The 27,602-nt window shown below is 43.8% G+C and overlaps 1 protein-coding gene across 3 annotated transcripts in view; it reads left to right on the top strand.

Moving 5' to 3' along the window:
- The window catches only part of LOC139418640 (pro-neuregulin-2, membrane-bound isoform-like), a 106,358-nt gene that overhangs the window by 49,618 nt on the left and 29,138 nt on the right, over window positions 1-27,602 (top strand). For all 3 annotated transcript variants that reach the window (XM_071168253.1, XM_071168254.1, XM_071168252.1), the window contains exons 2-3: window positions 15,312-15,477; window positions 16,233-16,351. In XM_071168253.1, coding sequence (XP_071024354.1) covers window positions 15,312-15,477; window positions 16,233-16,351 — 285 coding nt within the window. The remainder of the gene's footprint in view (window positions 1-15,311; window positions 15,478-16,232; window positions 16,352-27,602) is intronic.

Here is a 27,602-nt window from a genome sequence, read left to right on the forward strand (position 1 = left end):
CTTACCTGCAGGCAGCTTTCCTTTAATCTGGCATCCTCACCTGGTGTTATGTGGACTCCATGACACTATCCTTTTTTTCAAAGACAGTAGATTTAACTAACTATGGCTGATTGACCCGTGTACTGTATAACGCCAAGTTATCACTACTGATTCTCTATTCATTCCTCGTGTTATTCATTCTCTGATTTTCTCTCTGCATCGTTAGGAATGAGTAGGGGAGAACCAGGACAAAAGTAAGTTTTTTTTAGTTTTTTTCCTAATTACTCAAGAGATCGATAGAGCTTGAGACACCATATTCTATGACAAACAACTCCTCTGTTATTAGTAAATGTCATTTCAATTCTATGGTGATAGACCAGAGCACAGAACGACCACAATCTTACTTTTGTACCTGCGTTAGGGCGGCCTTAACTTAATGTTTCTAGTTTGTAATGCTCTTTGCTTAAAACAAATGTATTTTTTTTTTCAAATTTTATTTAACTAGGCAAGTCATGTACTATCAGCCATAATTGAATGTTTCTGTCTATTTGAATAATTAGTGCTATAGGTTTGAAATGTATGAAAATGAACTATGCGTCAACATCGCAATGTTGCTCAACCACAATATTTTGCCTTACAACATTAATCAAACTAAAATGGATCACACTATATTAAACCATTTTCTCATCTCACGTTAAATGGGGACGTAGTGGGAGATGTTTTCCACAATTTTTAATGACTATTCATGCTTAGCCCTACCAATCTTGATAGAATAAACGTCTTTATTCTCTTCCCAACGGCAAATTCATCTTGCTTACCACATTTCCATGGGTTGACATAACGTAATTGACCCCCAGAATCCCCAAAATATTTTTAACCACTAACCTGTCGATAAAAGCTTGTGAGAATCTGATCCATCAAGTCGATTGATTAAGACATAATTTCAACGAGGTCATGTTTAATTTTGTAACATTCGGTCCTTTGTTGATATTTGCGAACATAAAAGCAATATGAACTAGATACAGTGGCCAGTGCTTAAACATTGACTTTATTTTATTCCAGGTCATCAGTTTACATTGTCTTACTTTTGTCTCTCCTGTAACTTCTCCCAGGCTAACACCTAAGACTAGCTAGCATGATACTTTAAACCTATGCTGTCATTTAGTCACTAGATAGGATAAGAAAATGCATACGTTTGGAACCTTGAACGACTAAACTCAACTTTACAACTGAAGAACACTTCCGGGTCATTTTTTATTTTATTTTTACGTCCATCGCTCAAAACCAAATTTTGCGAAACATGATCAGACTGGGCTGTTTCTTTGCAGGGAGCTCGTCCTCCACCTTATGAAAGTGCTGACTTTACTACGTCGTTCTAGCTTCTGTGTTATCTGAGAAAATGGCCATCTTACTTTCACCCCGTGTTACTTTCGTACGGCTCTGCCCTAAGCATTTCACTGTTAGCCTGTTGTTTACGACGCATGTGACAAGTAACATTTGATTTGATTTCTTCTGCTAATTTAAAATTGCCCTTAGGTAAACACAGTTCCTCATTTCACAGGTCCATTATGAAACTGCTGGGGGTTTTTTTTCTCTCCGTTTGATGGGTCAGTCAGCCTGTTGTTTTACTGCATAATAACAATTATTATTATTACAGCCCATTTATCTGTGTGCGTGTGGTGTTCCTGTCTTATCTCTCTGGTCACCAGTCAGACAATGTGGCTATTGACTCAGAGAGTAGCGTGGTGTTATAGTGAACCTGATGATAATCTGCAGTGCTTTGTCTGGAGGGGGAAAAAACATTAAAACAGCACCTCAAAGAGAGCCTGCATTTGAAGACTCTTAGGGGAGGGAAAACGATTATGTTAAGCTTCCAAGTAGCACACTGTTTCTTCAGTTTGTGCCACCTCACTTTTCGTATCTGTTGTACTGTACTGCCTGTGACTCTACATTTCTTCTACACACGGCTGTAGTTTATCCAAGTCTTCCTGCTTCATGCTGTATGGCTTTGGGGTGTTTGACTCACTTTTTTTTTCTTTTTTTTCTCCTGAAAATGTTCAGGCAGTTTTATCTGCTTTATGTTGACATGAAAGAGAACAGGATGCCACACATCCTTTTCAGCCATTTAAAGTCTTTCTGTCCAATGTTGGTGGATCATTTTACCCAGTTTTAATGTCACTCCTGAAGCACTATGATCAATGATCATGAGTGTGTACTTTTAACACAGCCGAGATTTACTTCAAGGTGCATTTCAAGAAGACGGATGGACAGATGCTCAGCTATGTAGAATAAATGAAAACTGATCATTTATGAGCGGTAGTGGATGTGGATGTGGTCATCGTTTGTGCTGAAAGGGTAATCCTACTCATTCTCATCTTTCGACAAGGGACTTATTTTAATTAGGTAAGTTAGGGGTGTTGTAAAGATTGCCAAATAATGACATTAACATACTGCTCTCGCATTCTTAGCAAAATAAAGTATGACTCCCCGAGGAGGTCTCAAACCCAGGCCACCAGCACCGATGACTAATGCCCTAACCACTGTCCCAATAAGGGTTATCCCTAAGACATGTGCTTATTAGGCCAGTATAGGCCCTGTCCAGACACAAACCCTAAGCCCTTCTTCCCGTGCACTTGTGTAGATCTGAAATAACTGGATAGGTGTAAGCAGTAGGGGGAATGCACTTTCTCAGCTCTGGTAAAAGTACTCAAGAATGTATTTCTTTATTCAGGAGTAACATTAACTCAAAATGATATGCCCCCACCAACATTAGACAACTATACAAAAAGCCCTAAAATTGCAGAAATAAGTCAATCAAACCAATGATGAGAGAATAGTCAGAAACTGACACAGACATGATGGTGTAGCAGAAAAATAGGAATGCTGTGAACCAAGAGGTTGTGAGTTCAAATCCCAGGGGAGGACATACTTGCAGTTGACTAATAATTACTGTATATAAATGAACATGTTCATTGTAGTCATGTGTGTCAAATATGTAAATTGAAGACACTGTTAAAAGCATTCTGTGTGTCCCTAACCTTGCCAACAAAGAACTGTGAATGGCTCAGTGGTTCACCAATCACAGCCTTGATGGGCTCTGCCACAGTAACAAGGAGTGATGTGTAATGAAACAATATATTTTTTTTGGGGGGGAAACGTTTCTTTGGGACCATCAGGCGACGTCATGACGACAGATGCACAGGAATGTTCTTGCAACGTTCCCATGGAATGTTTCTAGAACATTAATATCTTACATTTTGAGAACATGGCAACCGTGTTTCATTTGACATTAATGAAAGGGTCTCTTGGAAACAGTCCCTGCGCATCACTGGAACATTTCTCTGAAAACGTTAGGTAATGACCTAATGAGACTCTAAAGTTATGGGAACGTTTGTTGTTAGCTGGTAGCAAGGGCAGACCTCTGTATCGGTATCGGGACATTCTATCGTACTGACTGACACCCAGAGCCTGGGAATATGGCTTATTAGGCTTTCCTCAGGCTATGTGCTCCTCTGAATTGGGTAGTAGAAGCGGATATATGTAAATCAAGCACAGTATTCTCCTCTAGACTGTTTTCTATACAAGTCTCGATTTTAACATTAATTTCCTCAATGCTCATCCTTTACAAAACTATGTGCTGAACCAGACCTAATGAGAAGAGCAGGGTACAAGGAGTACGCTGTTGGTAATCTTGTCATAGGTGAAGATTCCTTACTGTTTGTCGGCTGGGGTTGTTTATTTTGTATTGTGGTTGGTTTATCTTGTTATCGGAATCACAAGGATACATGGAGCCTACAGCAGTAAGAGACTGAGATGCTTTCAGTCAAGGATTAGTCTGAGGACATTACATAACTAACAAAGTTGGCTGGAGATCCCCATAGCTTTCCGCCAACTCTGTCGCCATTGCAGAAACAAAGAACCTTGAGGTTAAAACCCGAGGATGAGCTCCTATCTCCCTCTGCCTCATCTGGCTGGCTGCGATAGCTCACTCTCTCTCTGTGTGTGTGTGTGTGTGTGTGTGTGTGTGTGAGTTTACCCCCTGCAGTGAGAATGATCATTAGCCCTCCTTTTTTAACCTAACAGGAAGTTGTTGACAGTTCTGAGGCTCTGTCTCCTCTAAGTGTTTTCTAACAAGGCTTGTGAGAGATGTGTACAGCTGGAGTTGGACTAAAAATAACATGTGTCCTATTGATCTATGATGCATGGTCTTTGTTCTGATTTAGACATTCCCTTGTTTGATTCCAGCAAGTGCAGATGGCACTGACAGCTCATCTTGAAATGGCTCAGATAATTTAGGGATAAAAATAATTTCAGTTCGACGTACTAAACCCTTAGCCACTCCCTGCAAAACTTGGTATGTACACAGGTGCTCCAATCAGCATTGTATTAGGAGAACTTCTGAGAATGTCAGGGTAGAATGGTGCTTACAAAATTGGGCAAATTGTATTGATGGCCCATTGTATAGATTTGTATATAAAGTGCATACGGAAAGTATTCAGACCACTTGACTTTTTCCAAATGTTACATTACAGCCTTATTCTAAAAATTTTTTTTTTTCTTCTCATCAATCTACAGACAATACCCCACAATGACAAAAAAAAACAGTTTTTTTTAGAAATATTTGCAAAGTTATACAAATAAAATAAATGTAAAATCACATTTACATAAGCATTCAGGCCCTTTACTCAGTACTTTGTTGAAGCGCCTTTGGCAGCAATTACAGCCTGGAGTCTTCTGGGTATGACTCTACAAGCTTGGCGCACCTGTATTTGGGGAGTTTCTCCCAGACCCTCTCTAGCTCTGTCAGGTTGGATGCTGCACAGCTATTTTCCAGTCTCTCCAGAGATGTTCGATCGGGTTCAAGTCTGGGCTCTGGCTGTGCCACTCAAGGACATTCAGAGACTTGTCCCGAAGCCACTCCTGCATTGTCTTGGCTGTGTGCTTCGGGTCGTTGTCCTGTTGGAAGGTGAACCTTCGCCCCAGTCTGAGGTCCTGAGTGCTCTGGAGCAGGTTTTCATCAAGGATCTCTCTGTACTTTGCTCCGTTCATCTTTCCCTCGATCCTGACTTGTCTCCCAGTCCCTGCCTCTGAAAAACGTCCCCACAGCATGATGCTGCCACCACCATGCTTCACCATAGGGATGGTGCCTGGTTTCCTCCGGACGTGATGCTTGGCATTCAGGCCTAAGAGTTCAATCTTGGTTTCATCTGATCATTGAATCTTGTATCTAATGGTCAGAGGCCTTTAGGTGCTTTTTGGTAAACTTTGAACGGGCTGTCATGTGCCTTTTACTGAGTGGTTTCCGTCTGTCCACTCTACAATAAAGGCCTGACTGGTGGAGTGCTGCAGAGATTGTTTTCCTTCTGGAAGGTTCTCCCATCTCCACAGAGGAACTCTGGAGCTCTGTCAGAATGACCATCAGGTTCTTGGTCACCACCCTGACTAAGGCCCTTCTCCCCCGATTGCTAATTTTGTCCGGGCAGCCAGTTCGAGGAAGTTCTAAACTTCTTTCATTTTAAGAATGATAGAGGCCACTGTGTTCTTGGGGACCTTCAATGCTAAAGATATTTTTTTGGTACCCTTCCCCCAGATCTGTGCCTCGACACAATCCTTATCTCGGCGCTCTACGGACAATTCCTTCGACCTCATGGCTTGGTTTCTTTTCTCTGACATACACTGCCAACTGTAGGACCATATATAGACATGTGCTAAATTCAATTGATTAGACATGACATGTGAACTCCAAGTGGTAGAAACATCTCAAGGACGATCAATGGAAACAGGATGCACCTGAGCTCAATTACGAGTCTCATAACAAAGGGTCTTAATACTTGTGAAAATAAGGTATTTCTGTTTATATTTTGAATACATTTGCAAACATTTCTAAAAACCAGTTTTCGCTTTATTATTATGGGGGTATTGTGTGTAGATTTCAGAATAAGGCAGCAACGTAACAAAATGTGTAAAAGGTCAAGGGATCTGAATACTTTCTGAATGCACTGCAACTAGTGTTCCTAAAGATTGACGCCAAAAGCATTATGGTATCTGCTTAAAGTGATATATTCCATTTTTGTCAGTGAAATCAGATTAGCGAGATGGTGCAACCTGGACCTTTTGATTAGCTGTTAGTTCATCCAGATTTATAGAGCTGACACCACATAGGCTAACCCACAAGAACAGGTTCTACCCTGGGATCCGAACAATAATGTTCCATCATGTTGTATTTCTACACACTATTCCTTAGGTAACCTTGCTTTCTCATTCTCTAATATCATCTACCATATTCAGAACAACTTACAAGAACTGCATTCAGTAAGGAATTGGAAAGAACCACTTGATCCAAGCATTATAAGGAAACCTGTAAAAAAACTAAACAAGGGTGACATTTTGACAGCAATAATGCAAAGATGATGCCAGAACGATCAGTATCATTTGGAGTTTGAAATACTGCTGATCAGGGCCTCCCGAGTGGCGCAGTGGTCTAAGGCACTGCATTGCAGCGGTATAAGGCACTGCATCGCAATGTTGCGGTTTCACTAAAGCCTGGGGTTCGATCCCAGGCTGTGTCAAAACCAACCGGTAGTCCCATATGGCGGCTCAGCGTTGTCCGGGTTAGTGGAGGGTTTGACTGGGGGGGCTTTACTTGGCTCACCGACTCCTTGTGCATCATGTCTGGACTGTGCAGGATGACCGCTGGCTCCGCATAGAGATCTCAGAGCCAGGCAGGGTGTAGGGTCTGACTGTCATAGGACATGTAGCCTACATAGGACAGAGCAGCTCCCCTCTCTTCCCTGTAGGATGCAGCCAAGCTATTCTGCTGTTACTCCATACTGTACTAGAGAGAATCAAGCTTGTACTGTATCTGTAGTCCTTCAGAATGTACATAGTCATTCTGACAAAGGTATGGGGTTAGAGAGCATAGTCCGTACCATGAGTATAAAGTACTATCAATATCTTGGCAGAATTATCAAGGCTAGTTCCAAATTCAAAGGATGACTCAGTGAACACTGAGGGGTTAGTGAACATCAAGCGTAGACTGTCTGAACGTAGACCAAATCGTTCCTTACTGCACATTACAAGTGGACTGTCCGAGCACACTGAACACTAGTACTCTGTGTTGTGTTGTAGTGGACCATCCTTATCTGCAGTCCTTAAAAGGGAACTCGCCTTACTGCAATACACATTCCATCAAACCCCACTACATTCTGAAGAGCTCAATATCACTTAGCAATTTCCACAGAGGGATATTGAAGAAATATTAGTCACTCAATATAGGTTTTTAGGACAGACAGCCTGTCTTCTTTACTAGGTCGGGAAGTGGGGCAATCCCTCCCAGATGAGGACATCCGGTGATTTATTTTGGTGCACCTACATGTTCAGTTTTAATTGAAGTAATTACCTATTATTTATTTAGTATTTTTGATTGTATTGGATACCGTAATTGTATATTTAAAAAATAAAAAAATACCAACCCTTACCACTCTCCCCTGATTTGAAATAAACTAATGGACAACAGTAATGCTACTTACAACTATTTCCACTCGCATGTAAAATAGAGTACATGTAGTAAAATGATTATATACACACACATATACAGTACCAGTCAAAAGTTTGGACAGACCTACTCATTCCAGGATTTTTCTTTATTTGTACAATTTTTTACATTGTAGAATACTAGTGAAGACGTCCAAACTATGAAATAACACGTAGGACAGCTCTACAGGGAGACAGGACGGACAGCTGACTGTCCTCGCAGTGGCAGACCACGTGTAACAACACTTGCACAGGATCAATACACCCGAACATCACACCTGAGGGACAGCTACAGCAACAACAACTGCCCGAGTTACACCAGGAAAGCACACTCCCTCCATCAGTGCTCAGACTGTCCGCAATAGGCTGAGAGAGGCTGGACTGAGGGCTTGTAGGCCTGTTGCTCTTCTCTGACGAGTCGCGTTTTTTTTCTCACCAGGGGTGATGGTCAGATTCGTGTTTATCGTCAAAGGAATGAGCGTTACACCGAGGCCTGTACTCTGGAGCGGGATCGATTTGGAGGTGGAGGGTCTGTCATGGTCTGGGGGCGGTATGTCACAGCATCATCAGACTGAGCTTGTTGTCATTGCAGGCAATCTCAACGCTGTGCGCTACAGGGAAGACATCCTCCTCCCTTATGTGGTACCATTTCTGCAGGCTCATCCTGACATGACCCTCCAGCATGACAATGCCACCAGCCTTACTGCTCATTCTGTGCGTGATTTCCTGCAAGACAGGAATGTCAGTGTTCTGCCATGGCCAGCAAAGAGCCCTGATCTCAGTCCCATTGAGCACGTCTGGGACCTGTTGGATCGGGCCATTCCCCCTATATATGTCCAGGAACTTGCAGGTGCCTTGGTGGAAGAGTGGGGTAATGTCTCACAGCAAGAACGGGAAAATCTGGTGCAGTCCATGAGGAGATGCACTGCAGTACTTAATGCAGCTGGTGGCCACACCAGATACTGACTGTTAGTTTTGATTTTGACCCCTCCCCTTTTGTTCAGGGACACATTATTCAATTTCTGTTAGTCACATGTCTGTGGAACTTGTTCAGTTTATGTCTCAGTTGTTGAATCTGGTTATGTTCATACAAATATTTACACATGTAAAGTTTCCTGAAAATAAACGCAGTTGACAGTGGGGACTTTTATTTATTTTTTGCTGAGTTTATAAATGTTTCATTAAAAATTACACGTAAAATATCTTCAATCAATTCTCCTGAAGTATTGCTTGCTGCACTTCTTCTTTCCTGTGTCGGTCTTTTTTTTTCTCTTTCTTTCTCTTAGAAAAAGTTGATTTGTCTGTGCTTGTCTCTCTCTCTTTTTTTCTACCTAGAGGGCTATAGCAGTTACAGTATGCGACTGCATCGTCTTGCATTTTTGTGTGCAAATGTTTTCACTGTGGCCTGTGGGCCTCGGTTGGGGCCGTGTTCTATACTGAGTATGGACATCCCCGAAAGTATTTCCTGAGACATTGTGCATATTATCTGTCCACTGCACTGCACACAATTTTCTTAAATTATGCACGCCAAGATATACCAGAGATAAGGGACTGTTGATATTGCAACCGCACAACTCAAACGCTGGTTCACCAGTACGTAGCCGCGGGATGATACAGGTGCCAGATGATGTGTGCTCATGATATGCTCTTATCTATTCAGTTGTGTGGGTTCGGAGTTGGACACGCTCTCTGCTGTACAACAGACCGTTTAGTTGGAGTTGAGTCGGGTCTCTCTCTCTCTCTCTCCCTCTCCTCTCCCCCATGTGGTGGATATCAAATGATCTGGAGAAGTGCTCGAAATAGTTTCCTAATTCTATTTTCTATTAGTTTACAATTCTAAAATTAGGTGTAGGTGTGCTAGCCCACTAGTCTAGCAAGCAACACGGTGCTGGGCGCAGCCCAGTGAGTGGTGCTTTACAATTACTGGTGCTGTAATGCATAGCTGTCTCTTTGTGCTCAGTTTTAATAGGCACAATCTTAGTTACAACACCCCTCTCGTTATCTCTCTTTCTCACACACACACACACACACACATTGTAATTATGCAGTACAAAGAAATGTGTGCTCTGTTCACAACGTTCTATTCCTTGGAAGCGTTTGGGGAAACTCACAATTTATCCTACAGTACCATTTCTACTGATCTGCATGCCAGTTATGATATTCATATGCACGTTTTCGTGGGACAGTTTCATTTCAATATATATATATTTTTTTCCTCAAAATCAATGTCACATGTTTTTAATAATATAAATCGGAATGGAAAAATGTTAAAATATAAAACTTTAGATTCCTCTAAAGCGAGAGCATCAGCCTCTGATATATGGACACATTGATTCACAGTGGGCCATTGGCGGCTAAAGAAATGAGCACTTGGAACTAAGAGATGGCTTAGGCCAATGTAGCAGTAGGCCTATCATTTCCATTTCAGGTTATTTCAATCGCATTCATCTCTCTACTGTGCCTGTCTGCCTCTCCTTCTATCTGTCTTGACTTGAGCTATCGCTAGTGAAGCGCAACATTGTATCAAATCATTCAAATCAACTGGGCCCGGCCCAATGACTGTATATAGGAAGGTCAGGCCCGAAGCTGTCGCTGACGAACTTGCAACATTGTATCAACTAGCCTATTCCGGGCCCTCAGAGTTTCCCACGCCAGTGAGCTCAGGACAGACACAGCTGTTTTTGCGCGAAGGGAAATGTGTTCAGGTATTTTATGACGTTTCCACTGGATATATGGGATCCTCAGAGCATGACATTTTACTCTTTCACACCGAGGCCTAGTGATTATCGAGGGAGAGTTTTGGAGCTATTTTTCAAATACTGTGAGGAACTAATGTCAGTCGCAATGGATTTTAAAATAAATACTGACTTCATTGACTTTGTGTGAGGTGAAGAAAAAAATGGCAGAAAAACAAGCTAATTAAGAAGATCAGAAATCAGACATCCCCAAATGGGCACTTTCCTACATTTGTGCGCAGTTAGTCTACTTCTATGCGTGCTCAGGCACGCACTCCATCGAGTACAGAAAGCAGACACATGCTCATTGCGTGGAGCGCTCCAAGCAAAATACAATGGAAACATTTAAATGATGGTCGTAAATAAATCAGAACTTGTTTGTGTAGCAGGTTGTGAACTCTGTAAACAATGTTTCCACACCGAGAATGGTAATTGACTGTGTAGGCCTAATTGATCCACTCATGAACAGAAATTAATGTAACTAAATGACAGGAATTAACAGTAAATGTACTACTGGTGACATGTAATGCGGAATTTATTTAAAAAAATAATGGATGGAGAGGTTTTTTGGGGGGTTGGGGGGGGATCTCGGATGGTTGAGGGGCAGCACACGGGGGAACTGTGTGTGTGTGGGGGGGGGGGGGTCTTGGAGGTTTGGTGACTTGGAGAATGGAAGCTTGGGCCAGTGGCCGATAGGTTGTTGGTTCGGGTCCCCGTTTTGACTTGGCGGGAGATCTGTCGGGGCACGGCGCTTGACCCTGGTTGCTCCTGTGGGTTGCTCTGGATGGGAGTCTGTTAGATGACTGAATGTAATGTAAATGTTGAGCCGTTGTTGCTCCTAGACTTTTCCACTTAACAATAACAGCACTTACAGTTGACTGGGGCAGCTCTAGCAGGGCAAAAATGTGACGAACTGACTTGTTTGAAAGGTGGCATCCTATGACGGTGCCACGTTGAAAGTCACTGAGCTCTTTAGCACTGCCAATGTTTGTCAATGGAGACTGCATGGCTGGGTGCTTGATTTTATGTATAGCCAAATCCACTAATTTGAAGGGGTATCCACATACTTTTGGCCATGTAGTGCATCTTGCCTATCATATGAACTTCCTTTTCAGACTCAAAAAGTGTTCCCTGGAGATTGGTCTGCTGTCCAAAAGATTTCAAATAGAAATGGTCTTGATATGAACATTTTAAGTTGCATGTATTTGAAAATATCTACATTGGTCAGTCTAAAATTCATTTAAAATTCTGTCATGGACATTCATGTATTACTTATTACCACGTCATTTACGGTTTCTATGCCTTTCGTTTTCCATGTAGGTCAATTCCAACTTGTCCATAATATTCGTAATCTCTCGTCATACTTGAGTCAAAGTAAAGATACCTTAATAGAAAATGACTCAAGTAAAAGTGAAAGTAACTTGTGTAAAAGTGTAAGTATTTGGTTTTAAATATACTTAAGTATCAAAAGTAAATGTAATTGCTCAAGTATACATCATTTCAAATTCCTTATATTAAGCAAACGGTACGATTTTCCTAGTTTTTCTTTTCAAATTTAGGGATAGCCAAGGGCACACTCAACACATTACAAACAAACAAACAAACAAAAAATTACAAACAAGTAATTTGTGTTTAGTGAGTCAGATCAGAAGCAGTAGGGTTGACCAGTGATGTTGTCTTGCTAAGCATTCAAAATGTAAAGAGTTATTTTCTGTGTCAGGGAAATATATTGAGTTAAAAGTACATTGTTTTCTTTAGAAATGTAGTGAAGTAAAAGTACAGATACCCCAAAACACTACTTAAGTAGTACTTTAAAGTATTTTTTACTTAAGTACTTTACACCACTGCTCTTTTTCCCTGGCCACTTTGTCAGAATATATTGAATGAGTTTCCTTTTTAACAATAAATTAGCCATGTAAAAATTGCTCTTCTTTTCCTATTACCAGCCAAACCATTGGAATTATAGCTAGCTAGACTCAATTCACCAATTACCATGATGGGTTGTATTTGAGATACTTACCACGATCCTAGCCAACATTTCCAGATACTTATCCATGCCTACCAATACCACCAGAATCAATGCCTGTCAGTTATATACCTAGCTGTACAATGATGGATGTCCTGCTAAACATACTGTAGCTACAACTGGCTCTAAATACACCTCCAATTGTGTTCCAATTTCCCTCCTGCATAAACAGCATATCTTCACAAGAGTCAGAGATTGAGGCACGTCATGATGACTTACTGTGATAATGTGTCTGAAAGAGAAGGCGGGAGAATGAGCGAGAGGGAATGAGAAAGACCGCAACCTCAACTTGAGAAGCCCGTCCCCTTCACCCCTGTTCACCTCTCTCTTCTGTACCCTGGGGGAATCCCAGTCCTCAACGAACATGAGTGCAGCTGTCAGCTGTGACAGCAGAGCAGGCCAGAGACCATAGGGAGGGAGAAGACCGCCAACTGTACAGCCCATCCTCCCTCCCTCCCTCTACCCATCCATCCATCCTCCCAGAGCTGGGCTGACCCTGTTGTCTAGCTTGTGGTAATTCCATGGTAACGGAATTACGCTTTGACTCAGATTTTTTACTTTAAAATGCATGCCAATCAAAAACCGTTGACTTCAAAGTTTAACAAACCATACAACCCTATGCACAAGGACTACTTTGAACAATTTACACTGAACATTTTACACAAAAACACATTTACTGGAAGAACAGTGCAGATGCAAAATTTGGCAACAGAATTACTGTAAAATCTCCCTCAGTTATTTCGCATCCACATTTTCCCAGAACTCCAAAGTTAAATATCTGCTTAAGATTCAAAGATGTCTACAGAAAGAATGGAGGTGTCAGCTATGACATGACACCTTGAGTTTGGGAAAAAAAGAAAAAAAAAGATTTTGCTTATTTAACTACAGTGGGATTTACGTCCGGTAACGGAATTACATCATGGGTCCCTGATCTGTCCTATATAGAAATGCATAATTATAGAAATTAATATCATTCTCTTTGTGGTGTTGTATCCTGAATAGGTACACAAAGGTAGAAATATGCAATATCCTTCTTTTGCATATTTGGGTATTATTCTACACACGGGCTATTATTGTAATGAGCTCCGCCCCCAAACAAGACCACATTTGTTTGGTCCGGACCACAACAAATCGGAACCATTCCATAGACGTCTTATGTTTCAGAAGTTTGGACTTGTGCTCTATGTACTGTTCTCTACTGTACTGTCTCAACTTGTGAAACACAGACCTCTATGATTGGTTAAGATTTGGTCCCGGCCAGGGCGGAATTACCAAATTTCAACTACTTTTGAACCAAATTTCAACTACTTTTTCAATGGATATGTAATCTCGGTATTCAGTGGGTAAGGCTGCTTGTTAGGGTAAACGGAAAGAGGGTGGGTTGTATGTGTGAGAAAGAGCCAGGAGAGGTGACATTAACTGTAGAGAGAGAAGAGCGAGAGAGGGAGAGTGAGGGTTTGTCCAGACTGTTTTCAGAAATAAAACGGTTATGAGCATATAACAGTATGCCAGTGGAAGGGAGGACTGTAGTTGGCCCAACTGTGGTTTGTAACTACTATGTCTAATTCCATTGCAGATTTGGTAACAGAATTACGAGTTTTAATTACTTAATAATTCATAAACAAACTTGATATCAGCAAAAACACTAACTAATTGATAGGTTTACCTTTACTTGTTCCTTCTGTGAACTTTCAATGTCCTCATGAGGAAAATAAATAAGAAAATATCTTTAAAGATATGTGGGTTCGTGGTAACGGAATTTGAAGGCACAAGACAATGTTTCTAAAACTTATAGAAGGGAAAAACATTACTCCCAAAATGAATATGTGTTGATATAAGTTCGCTGGGGTCTTTTTTATTTTTTAAATACTTTTTCTGGTAGATGTTGTCTACGACCCCTTTTCCATCTGTTTGACCAGATACCAAAGCCTTTGCTTATTTAAAAATGTTATGATGGAAAATGCTTCAAATGTATATATGCCTTTTTTTGTTGTAAATATCAACTCTTTGCTTTCATTTGACACCCTATTTGAACTGGTCCTTTTTTTTTAAAGATGGAAATGCCGCTAGCTAACTTACCCTCCAAGCATCGGTCTTGCTGCACACGTGCAATCGTCTCTGGTCACTAAATGACAGGCCGTGACAATGTGATCTATGGTTTAACCCTGGACATGTGTTGTGCATTCATCAGCTATCTCGGCTTCGTTCGCTCCCTAGCCTTTTAAATCAACGTTGGTTACTGTAGCGCAGTGGAGAACAGAGGTCATTCCAGTGATAGAAGGTAGCTAACAGAACAACTTCTGTCTAAGCTGAGATGGACATAAGATAAGTAAAATGGTCATTCTGTCCTGATAAAAAGGTAGTTAACAAACGTGTGTGTGACAGTTTTATACTTTATCCCCGTTGTGTATACTAGTTCATTTAAGAACTTTGGTGGCATCTCCTCCATGAGTGCACATCTAGCTAGCTACGTCGTTGGTAATACTATCTCTGTCAATCTATGGCCGACAAAAATGTCACAATATAGATGAGAGGTAGAGAGAAAGAAATAGATCATGGTTTAATGGTCGTAGCGGCCTTAGCAGCGGTTACTGGTTCTTGCATTTCTTTTTCTGAGCGCAATTGTGAAATTCTGAGAGCCTGCTGGGAACGGTTCATCTCTGTCCTGTTATTTATTGTTGTGTTCGTTGGAGCATATCATTCCGAATAGCTTGTTGTTGTTGTTGGTGTTTTGGTTCTGCTGTGAATACTTGAAACTAGCTCCTCTGTGATTGAAGACGGTGTAAAATTTACCCTGTTTGACAGCGATACTGACTTTGTCTAGGCATGAGAGAGGCTTAGCTGGCAGTGGCTCTGGTGACCTCATCTGGCCATACGAGAGTGTTGGTGAACCGCTGAGCACTTGGTGACCTGACATGTTTGTCTTTGTGCCTTTTTTTGTCTCTCTCTCTCTCTCCTTAAACCCATTTCAATAGGGAACACCAAATCAGTAGCAAAATGTATAAATTTTAACAAATTTTTCTCTGTCTCTTTTCTAGCTATTGCCCCAAAGTTAAAGCGAATGAGGAACCCACTGATGGTGGACGAGGGAAGCAGGCTCACGGTCAAATGTGAGGCTACAGGGAACCCCAGCCCTACCTACAAATGGTTCAAAGATGGCAGTGAGCTCAAGAAAAGCAGAGAGGTCAAAATAAAGTCCAGCCAGTGAGTACATCTACAATCCCTTGAAGCTCCTAACACATTTAGCATGTGGTACTATCAACAAAACAGACAAATCTCACAAGTGGCAGTGATTCCTCCTTCAGTAGTTTTCTCCTAATGCTTTTACCAGCTGACCCAAAGGATGAAATGCATTTTAGAAAGTGAAACATCAACGTTAGAGACTTCAACATTATTTATGAGATGATAATGTGCTATGCCAGGGGGTTATGAGCAAATGCCTTAATTGGTGAAATAACAGAAAGTATACTTTGCGGCATAGAAGTGTTTTCAAGACTAGGGGGTGCTTTTTAAAATCAAAGTTGGTTACTGGGTTGATGAATAGCCCGGGGCCCTAGATTCCACACACCGTGTTCCATATCGCAAATCTTTACGTTCCTATAGCCTCAATTACTCCTGTGTCCATAGCTTCTCTCAGCTATGTGTTTTAACAATCACTTCACTTTGAGGGTGTGTGAGTGCTTATTTCTGGTACAGGGAGCAGGTATCGTAAAACCAAGGATCCCTTTTATAACACACTGATAACTGTCCGATTCTACCCTGCTGAAAGTAACTGCATCTCACTGGCTTCTATCCCATTCAAATCTGGCTTGTACGGCGACGCCCCATTCCTGTTGCTAGGCTAGGCGCCTCTAGCCCTGTTGTGTTGTCTTTCTATATCCCTGTCCCCAGCCACGGGTTATGTTTCCATGTCATTTTGGTTCCCCCGACTAAGCTGTTTGTGTTCCCCTCTGCCACAGGAAGAACTCCAGGGTCCAGATCAGCAGAGCCAAGCTGGAGGATTCTGGGAATTACACGTGTGTGGCAGAGAACCTTCTGGGGAACTCCAACTCCACCAGCACTGTTCATGTCCAAAGCAGTGAGTACTGAGCCATAGCCTAACTGTCTGTCAGAGTAGGGGGAATACTGGCATGTTGCTGAGTGGTTGGCTGGAACATAGATTAGCGTGTTGGATTTTGTCGAGATGTGGCGAGATGTGATTTCTGTTGTTCGTGATTTGTTGTGTAGCTGAGTTCTCACATTCTGGCAAAGCTTCAGGGGTCTATGTTCCCGCATAAGAATGTTGGTTCCCTTTAAGTGTGACATAACAATCGCTTTGTGTGTTGGTGTTTGCGTATTCTCTTGTCTCTCTGTGTGTGTGGCCGTCTGTCTATCAGCGGTTGAACTTCCTTGAATCTCTTCTCCTAGTTCTCCCCAACAGTGCCATCGCTGTCTTCCTTGTGTTGTGCCATGACGAGTGATTGGCTGCTAAGAGGAAGGCTGTGTGTCTCTCGCACTGTATAAATACTAGCTGTCTCGCAGACAAGTCTCATTCTGTTCCAACTGAACGCCTTGTTCCGCCGTGCTCTAGGGGGGAGGCAAGACGGGAGGCAAGACAGGGTCATCAGGGTGATGTGTCCACAGGCTGGGGGGAGGGGCTCACCCAGACGGCATCAATAAACAAATGGCAGTAAATATGGTGAATACGGAGGTAAACCTATCTTGCTGTGTTTGGCCAACAATGTGGCAGGAAGCTTGATACGAACAAAGGTGGCAAAAAACTTGAATGTCTATATGAATGAATGAATGAAGAAGGCCTTGTAAATGAATGTGTGTGATAAGATCTAGACCTACTGCAGTGTTGTGCTCCTTGGCTTGTCTTTTGACAAGTGGAAGGAATGTTTCAAAGGAAACCTTTATCGGGTGCAACATGCTTTCTTGTTCATGTGAACAGGGGATGTAGGATTCATCGGGGTCACTGCCTCGGTTGCGTTTCATCCTAAGGTCATAAGAGAAATGGCTGCAGTGGTGTTGCTCTAGCAGCATGTAGCCGTGGTATTATCTGTGTATGTGTGCCTGCTATACATATATATATATATATATATATGAGAGAGAGAGACCCCAGCTGCTTTGCATAGGAGACTGTTTCACACCCATTTTAGAATGCAGTCCGAGTTTGCCGGCTTTGTCCACAGAGGCAGCCAATAACATGCTGTTTCCACTGCACACAGCTAGTTAGGCGCTGGGATAGTGACACCCAATCTCATGTCTTGCTGAACCCTCCCCTGCCTTGTATCACCTCACTCCAGTCCAACTACTCACACACGTCATGCACACCAGCTTTTGCAGATAATTGCCTGTGGTAATTGAGATCATTAGTAATGTTGGCCGTCACTCCGGTTTTGCTGTCCCATAGAGGTTGAACAAGGCTAGGGTAAACACAGAGGGGGACGGGAGGTGTGTGTGTGTGTGTGTGTGTTTGCGCTCGCCATTGGATCCCCTCGGGCGAGTGTGTGAGACCCTGAGATGTAAGGATTATGGGTAATGAAGACAAACAGCACCTAGCTCTAGAGAGCCATCATTCCTCTCCCCCAGAGGGATCCAATAGAGCACATGGCTGCCTCTGAACAGTCTGCTCTGTTGGAAAAAACCAGCCCCAACACAACACACTCTGCCCTCCCTCCTCCACCATCCAGCCCCGGACTGCTCCCCTGTGCCAGCCCATGGCTTCCCTCCCTGTCTGGGGTCAGCCGCTGGGGAGGGCCCTGAGCATGGTGGTCCGTCTGAAGTCTGTGCGTGTGCATGTGGTCCAAGGCTGTAAGGTCACAGGTCAAGGAAAGGGCAGCCTGGGGAGTAGCCTGAAATATTGTGGAGCGGCCACTTCAGTGAAGCAAACCAGCTAAATTGAGTTTCACTTTTTACAAGGGAAAAAACTGGAGAGCACTAAACATCACTAACCACTTGAGCAATCTGGATTCATGACTTAACAAGACATGAGAGATGGGGAATGGGGAATAGAGTTAGTGAGATTTACAGGCGTAATATTGTAGAGCCCTGTAGTTCTTGTGGAGCAATGTTTTATAAAGTAAAGCAGTAATAGACCTATTCCTTTTTATAAACTGGGTGGATCGAGCCCTGAATGCTGATTGGCTGAAGGCCATGGTATATCAGACCGTATTCCGCGGGTATGATAAAACCATTTTATTTTTACTGCTCTAATTACTTTGGTAACCACTTTTATAATAGCAATAATGCACCTCAGGGGTTTGTGGTGTATTGCCAATATCCCACGGCTAAGGGCTTATCCAGGCACTCTGCATTGCGTCGTATGTAAGAACAGCCCTTCGCCGTGGTATATTACCCATATACCACACACCCTCAGACCTTATTGCTTAAATATATGCCCGAAACAATAAATGGTTTTTATTTATACTAAAACACCAGCTGTTTGATATTACCAATGTAGAAAGCCAGTATCGATGATAAACCACCATCGATTAAAAAAAAACAGTACTGTGCAGCCGTCTTCATCGACCTGGCCAAGGCTTTCGACTCTGTCAATCATCATATTCTTACAGGCAGGCTCAACAGCCTTGGTTTCTCTAATGACTGCCTCGCCTGGTTCACTAACTACTTCTCAGATAGAAGGGTGTCAAATCGGAGGGCCTGTTGTCCGGATCTCTGGCAGTCTCTATGGGGCTGCCACAGGGTTCAATTCTCGGGCCGACTCTTTTCTCTGTATATATCAAGGATGTCGCTCTTGCTGCAGGTGATTATTTGATCCACCTCTACGCAGACGACACCATTCTGTATACATCTTGCCCTTCTTTGGACACTCTTAACAAACCTCCAAACGAGCTTCAATGCCATACAACACTCCTGCTCTTAAACGCTAGTAAAACTAAATGCCTGCTCTTCAACCGATCGCTGCCCGCACCCGCCTGCCCGCCTAGCATCACTACTCTGGACGGTTCTGACTTAGAATATGTGGACAACTATAAATACCTAGGTGTCTGGCTAGACTGTAAACTCTCCTTCCAGACTCATATTAAGCATCTCCAATCCAAAATTAAATATAGAATCAGCTTCCTATTTCGCAACTAAGCCTCCTTCGCTCATGCTGCCAAACATACCCTCGTAAAACTGACTATCCTACCGATCCTTGACTTCGGCGATGTCATTTACAAAATATCCTCCAATACTCTACTCAGAAAATTGGATGCAGTCTATCACAGTGCCATCCGTTTTGTCACCAAAGCCCCATATACTACCCACCATTACGACCTGTATGCGCTCGTTGGCTGGTCCTCGCTACATATTTGTTGCCAAACCCAGTGGCTCCAGTTTGTCTATAAGTCTCTGCTAGGTAAAGCTCCGCCTTATCTCAGCTCACTGGTCACCATAGCAACACCCACAGCTTACCGATCGCTGCAGCTGTACACAGCCCATCTGTAAATAGCCCATCCAACCAACTACCTACCTCATCCCCATATTAGTTATTTTTCTGCTCTTTTGCACACTAGTATTTATGCTTGCAAATCCTCATCTGCACATCTATCACTCCAGTGTCAATTGCTAAATTGTAATTACTTCGCCACTATGGCCTATTTATTGCCTTACCTCATTTGCACACACTACATACATATTTTCTATTGTGACTGAACATTTGTTTATCCCACGTGTAACTCTGTTTTTTTTGTTGCACTGCTTTGCTTTATCTTGGCCAGGTCGCAGTTGTAAATGAGAACTTGTTCTCGACTGGCCTACCTGCTTTATATAAAAGGTGAAATAAACATTTGCATTTAAAAACAAATGAGGGTTTGCGCTCAGGTGTAAAAGAAAGGTGGTCAGTGTGTCGGAGAATAAATGTATAGAGCTCAGAAGGTACTCGTACCATGAAAAGGAGTAACCCAAATGAGGCAGAGATGCAAAAAGAATCGACCTATTGAATCCGTGCTAGGGAGAATACGAACGGTCACAGGGGCGCTACAAGTCAAACACAAAGGAGCATATGTTTCAGCCGGATGCCTTCGTCAGTGCTGTTACAAAGCAGCATTTTCAATGTGACCATGCAACGCCATGCTAGTGCCATTCATCCAATAGGAAGAGCCGCAGGACATGTTTCACAAAATCTGGGGTTGGAGGGAGAAAAAAAACCCCAACAACTGCTGTGTTTATCTGCTACAACTACACCGCCGGTGCTCTTCTCGTGCATATTTAAAAAGAGGGTGAAGGTGATGTGCGGTGGCACCTAGCTGCTCTTCTATGGAGATTTTGACCAACGTCGCTGTGTTTCACCAGTAAAAAAAACTAAACACGTTGTACCTGGACAAAGTGGCAATTATAGTTCTACTGCACAGATGGCAGAGTGGGTGGCTGGTTTTAATGATTTAGTTAGTCCATCACTATTCTGGTGTACCGGTGTGCAGTTTAAGCAGGACTTGCTTTTTTCTTCTGCAGTCTGCGTCTGTGCAGTTATACAGTGGGATGTCCATATACAGTACGCGTTTCCCTTCTGTTTAATGTCATTGATAAGGCCTTATCTGAATACTTTACTGGCCTTCAGGTGAGGTTTATGTTCATGCTTTAAACGTGTCATAGACCACTACAGGACTGGTGTATGTGACTCCTGGTACAGGACCGGTGTATGTGACCCCTGGTACAGGACCGGTGTATGTGACTCCTGGTACAGGACCGGTGTATGTGACAGTGGTGGTAGACGCTTCTGGTTGCAGTGCCCCACGCGGCAAGGGAAACTCGTAGAGAGGGAGAGAAGCCCCCTGTGCATCTCCTGCAGGCTGCCCTGTTGTGATGAGCATTTGCGAGGTGCTCGTGCGTCCGCGGGCTAAGGATCGCTTCCCTAGGGGTCGTTCTACACAGCCCCACAGAGAGAAAGGGAGAGCATGTGAGCTGCCAGGAATGTGTTGATGGAAAACGCAGCTGGGCGGCTGATTTATTTTTTTGTTCCAACCTCCTCAGTCATGCTGGGGTCTACCAACAGCAGTTTACACACACACACACACACACACACACACACACACACACTCCCCCTACCCATGTAAATGTTTTAGTCAAACACATCTTCCCCTCTCATACAAAACCATATAGATTCAGTTTATTAGGTACACCCATCTATAGAGTACCGGATTGCAAAATTTTTATTAAGGGAATTAATGTTTGCCAGGAAAACATTCCCCACACCGTTACACCACGGCCACCAGCCTGTACAGTACCTTTGACCCCAGGCAGGATGGGGCCATGGACTCATCAAATCCTGACTCTGCCATCAGCATGACGCAAAGACAACTGTGATTCGTTAGACTAGGCAATGTTTTTCCACTCCTCCAATTGTCCAATGTTGGTGATCGCATCAAAAAGCTGTTTGCAGCCACAGGACTGCCTTTGACTGGATGTTTTCTGTTTGACCCACCATTGTCGGTAAACCCTAGACACTGTTGTACATGAAAAGCCCAGGAGACCGTCCGTTTCTGAGATGCTGGAACCGGTGCGCCTGGCACCGATCATACCATGCTCAAAGTTGCTTAGGTCACTTGTTTTGCCCATTCTTACATTCAATCGAATTGTAACTGAATGCTTCAATGCCGGTCTGCCTGCTTTATATATCAAGCCACTGCCACGTGACTCACTGTCTGTAGGAGCAAACCAGTTTCGTGAATGGGGTAAACTGTCCGCTGATGGTGTTTCGCCATTACTTCTCTAGCGATATCTAGTTAGTACTATTTTTTTTAACACATATAGCCTACACCTGTGCTCTTACAAAACCTTGTTTTCCTTTTTTTAGCCTTTTCTCTCTCTTTCGTATTTTATCATTCTCTTTCTTTCCCTGTATTAAATGTCCTGACATGTCATTCTAATATAGGCTACAGGAAACATAGAATGTTTAAACTAGATAAACCGCCCCTTTCTCTCCCTCCTTTTTTTCTGGGTTGTAAAAAACAGACACCTCACTCCCCATGACATCCCAAACGACCAGATTAACTGGGCTCAAATGACGCTCCAAATCGTTTTGGGATGTTCGTTGCAACCGTGGCTGAATGTGAAGTACCTGTAAGCCAATCGATAGGCATTGATTGGTGTGGGCGAGCGGCGGTGGCCATGTCAGAGTAGAGCAGGCCCTCACTCAGGGAGATTCATGCCAAGCCCTCTGTATTTACAGTCCACTGGAGAACACCCTGACAGGGGCCCTCAATCACCACAAATGGATCCACTTCACTTAAACAGAACCTAACAAAAAGTTGACTGCTTTGTTTCAATCACTGGTTTAGTGGTTTTTATAGATTTCCGTATGTGTGTGTGTGGTGACATTCCCAGAGAGTTGACCATTGAGAGGCCTGTGTGCCCTCTGACCTCTTGCTACTCTGATCAGGCCCAGTTTGTCTGTTCAAGTTGTGTTGCACTATGGTGGGTAAAGGTGTCTCTGGTCACAAGGAACAGATATTTACTATTTCACTGCCGAACGCTCAGGACTGTTGCCTTTTGTAGTTTGCCTGCCACAGCTGTCCCCCTACCCCCACCTTTGTTTCCTCATGCCTCTGTCTCTTGTTGCTGGTGAAAGTATTCATCACTTCATTAAGTCTGCTGGGGCGGGGTGGATGATTCTTTCCCGGGTCTTGTTTTCTATATCTGCAGAGAGAGAAGTCCTGATAGGAGCTACACTATGTTATGCTGCTGCTCAGTGGACACCAATCGGTTGAGTTGCAGGGCTGTGTGACAGTGGCCCCTTGAGTGTGACTGGGGCTGGTGCTGGAGCTGAGGTTAGGACAAGAGCCAGGGCTGGAGCCAAGGTTAGGTGGACTGGAGCTGGGGTTAGGACTAGAGCTGGGACTGGAGCGCGGGTTAGGGCTGGAGCCCAGGTTAGGACTGGAACTGAGGTTAGGACCGGGGCTGAGGAGCACAGGTTAGGAGGACTGTTGCTTGGTCTAGAGCCCAGGTTAGGAGGGCTTGGCGCCCGGCTTAGGAGGGCTTGGCGCCCGGCTTAGGAGGGCTTGGGGCCCGGGTTAGGAGGGCTTGGGGCCCGGGTTAGGAGGGCTCAAACCAGGCATGTGCATAACTTCTAGAAGGTTGATCAACTTTGTTGCACGCAAATAGGCTTATTGTTTGTTTGGGGGAAATGGGATGTGTTTAATGGACAGGACCTATAATAATGGCTAATAAAAACATAGGCCTAATGATAAAACCGATGGATTTGCCATAGCAGCATGTCATCTAATATGTTTAGTTTACTCATCAACGAGGTGGCTACCATTTATCAATCACTCGTTCAATAGCCAAGCATGCTCGAAAGTTAGATGGTTGAACAGCGTTTTCTCCGACACTGGTGCGGCTGGCTCCCGGGTTAAGCTGGCGGGTGTTAAGGAGAGCGGCTAGGCGGGTCATGTTTCGGAGGACGCATTACTCCACCTTCGCCACGGTTTGTGGTCATCAGCTATCCTATCCCAGCTATTCTATCGGCAGTTTTGTACGCCGCGGCTCGGACCGGAACATACCGGACCTATTTTTCTCTCCACGTCCCCGGATTTCAACCGCTAACTCTGGACATTTATACCTGGATCTCGCAGCTAGCTAGCTGCTATCCGTGTGACTATCGGCTTAAGTCGATTCCGGAGCAAACATAAATTATTCCGGAGCTAGCCTGCTGAAGAGTACCATCAGTCACTCCTGGGCTACAATCACCTATCCGGACCCGTTTTACTGCCAAAGCGGAGCCCCACCGGGCCTTCACAACTGGACTACCGACGTTATCTACCCGAGGGAGTTATCCGGCTGGCTCCTCCGTCGGGACGTTACCTGAACGCCCATCTGCGGTCCACTAATCTTTAGCTGTCTTATCGGCTGCTATCTGAATAGACCTATCGGACAACTTCTTTTTTTTTTTTCTTTTTTTTTTTTCTTGGGCCTCTTTTTTGCGAATTGGATTGATCTCCTCTACCACACGGAACCCCACTAATCCTACCGACGGAAACGCACGAGGTGGCAAAAAACAGACCTCCATCCTATGCTAGCTTGCTACCGATGGCCCGGCTAGCTGTCTGAATCGCCGTGACCCCAACCAACCTCACTACTCACTGGACCCTTTTGGTCACTCGACTAAGCATGCCTCTCCTTAATGTCAATATGCCTTGTCCATTGCTGTTCTGGTTAATGTTTATTGGCTTATTTCACTGTAGAGCCTCTAGTCCTGCTCACTATACCTTATCCAACCTATTAGTTCCACCACCCACACATGCGATGACATCTCCTGGTTTCAATGATGTTTCTAGAGACAATATCTCTCTCCTCATCACTCAATACCTAGGTTTACCTCCACTGTATTCACATCCTACCACACCTTTGTCTGTACATTATACATTGAAGCCATTTTATCGCCCCCAGGCCCTGCAGTGCCTAGCTCCACTCCTATTCCCCAGGCGCTCTCTTTTGATGACTTCTGTAACCATAATAGCCTTGGTTTCATGCATGTTAACATTAGAAGCCTCCTCCCTAAGTTTTATCCCTATTTCCCTATGTTTTATTCACTGCTTTAGCACACTCTGCCAACCCGGATGTTCTAGCCGTGTCTGAATCCTGGCTTAGGAAGACCACCAAAAATTCTGACATTTTCATCCCAAACTACAACATTTTCAGACAAGATAGAACTGCCAAAGGGGGCGGTGTTGCAATCTACTGCAAAGATAGCTTGCAGAGTTCTGTCCTACTATCCAGGTTTGTACCCAAACAATTTGAACTTCTACTTTTAAAAATCCACCTCTCTAAAAACAAGTCTCTCACCGTTGTCGCCTGCTATAGACCACCCTCTGCCCCCAGCTGTGCTCTGGACACCATATGTGAACTGATTGCCCCCCATCTATCTTCAGAGCTCGTGCTGCTAGGCGACCTAAACTGGAACATGCTTAACACCCCAGCCATCCTACAATGTAAGCTTGATGCCCTCAATCTCACACAAATTATCAATAAACCTACCAGGTACCTCCCCAAAGCCTTAAACACGGGCACCCTCATAGATATCATCCTAACCAATTTGCCCTCTAAATACACCTCTGCTGTCTTCAACCAAGATCTCAGTGATCACTGCCTCATTGCCTGCATCCGTAATGGGTCAGCGGTCAAACGACCTCCACCCATCACTGTCAAACGCTCCCTGAAACACTTCCGCGAGCAGGCCTTTCTAATCGACTTGGCCGGGGTATCCTGGAAGGATATTGATCTCATCCCGTCAGTAGAGGATGCCTGGTTATTTTTTAACATTTTTAAATGCCTTCCTAACCATCTTAAATAAGCATGCCCCATTCAAGACATTTAGAACCAGGAACAGATATAGCCCTTGGTTCTCCCCAGACCTGACTGCCCTTAACCAACACAAAAACATCCTATGGCGTTCTGCATTAGCATCGAACAGCCCCCGTGATATGCAGCTGTTCAGGGAAGCTAGAAACCATTATACACAGGCAGTTAGAAAAGCCAAGGCTAGCTTTTTCAAGCAGAAATTTGCTTCCTGCAACACTAACTCAAAAAAGTTCTGGGACACTGTAAAGTCCATGGAGAATAAGAAATACTGTCACCACTGATAAATCCACTATACTTGAGAATTTCAATAAGCATTTTTCTACGGCTGGCCATGCTTTCCACCTGGCTACTCCTACCCCGATCAACAGCACTGCAGCCCCCACAGCAACTAGCCCAAGCCTTCCCTATTTCTCCTTCTCCCAAATCCAGTCAGCTGATGTTCTGAAAGAGCTGCAAAATCTGGACCCCTACAAATCAGCCGGGCTAGACAATCTGGACCCTTTCTTTCTAAAATGATCTGCCGAAATTGTTGCCACCCCTATTAATAGCCTGTTCAACCTCTCTTTCGTGTCGTCTGAGATTCCCAAAGATTGGAAAGCAGCTGCGGTCATCCCCCTCTTCAAAGGAGGGGACACTCTTGACCCAAACTGCTACAGACCTATATCTATCCTACCCTGCCTTTCTAAGGTCTTCGAAAGCCAAGTCAACAAACAGATTACCGACCATTTCGAATCTCACCATATCTTCTCTGCTATGCAATCTGGTTTCAGAGCTGGTCATGGGTGCACCTCAGCCATGCTCAAGGTCCTAAACGATATCTTAACCGCCATCGATAAGAAACATTACTGTGCAGCCGTATTCATTGATCTGGCCAAGGCTTTCGACTCTGTCAATCACCACATCCTCATCGGCAGACTCGACAGCCTTGGTTTCTCAAATGATTGCTTCGCCTGGTTCACCAACTACTTCTCTGATAGAGTTCAGTGTGTCAAATCGGAGGGTCTGCTGTCCGGACCTCTGGCAGTCTTTATGGGGGTGCCACAGGGTTCAATTCTTGGACCGACTCTCTTCTCTGTATACATCAATGATGTCACTCTTGCTGCTGGTGAGTCTCTGATCCACCTCTACGCAGGCGACACCATTCTGTGTACTTCTGGCCCTTCTTTGGACACTGTGTTAACAACCCTCCAGGCAAGCTTCAATGTCATACAACTCTCCTTCCGTGGCCTCCAATTGCTCTTAAATACAAATAAAACTAAATGTATGCTCTTCAACCGATCGCTGCCTGCACCTGCCCGCCTGTCCAACATCACTACTCTGGACGGCTCTGACTTAGAATATGTGGACAACTACAAATACCTAGGTGTCTGGTTAGACTGTAAACTCTCCTTCCAGACCCACATCAAACTTCTCCAATCCAAAGTTAAATCTAGAATTGGCTTCCTATTTCGCAACAAAGCAGCCTTCAATCATGCTGCCAAACATACCGTTGTAAAACTGACCATCCTACCAATCCTCGACTTCGGCGATGTCATTTACAAAATAGCCTCCAATACCCTACTCAACAAATTGGATGCAGTCTATCACAGTGCAATCCGTTTTGTCACCAAAGCCCCATATACTACCCACCATTGCGACCTGTAGCCTGTTGGCTGGCCCTCGCTTCATACTCCTCGCCAAACCCACTGGCTCCATGTCATCTACAAGACCCTGCTAGGTAAAGTCCCCCCTTATCTCAGCTCGCTGGTCACCATAGCATCACCCACCTGTAGCACGCGCTCCAGCAGGTATATCTCTCTGATCACCCCCAAAACCAATTCTTTCTTTGGCCGCCTCTCCTTCAAGTTCTCTGCTGCCAATGACTGGAACGAACTACAAAAATCTCTGAAACTGGAAACACTTATCTCCCTCACTAGCTTTAAGCACCAACTGTCAGAGCAGCTCACAGATTACTGCACCTGTACATAGCCCACCTATAATTTAGCCCAAACAACTACCTCTTTCCCTACTGTATTTATTTTTTTGCTCCTTTGCACCCCATTATT

Source organism: Oncorhynchus clarkii, chromosome 10, assembly GCF_045791955.1.
Source record: "Oncorhynchus clarkii lewisi isolate Uvic-CL-2024 chromosome 10, UVic_Ocla_1.0, whole genome shotgun sequence".
NCBI lineage: Eukaryota > Metazoa > Chordata > Actinopteri > Salmoniformes > Salmonidae > Oncorhynchus > Oncorhynchus clarkii.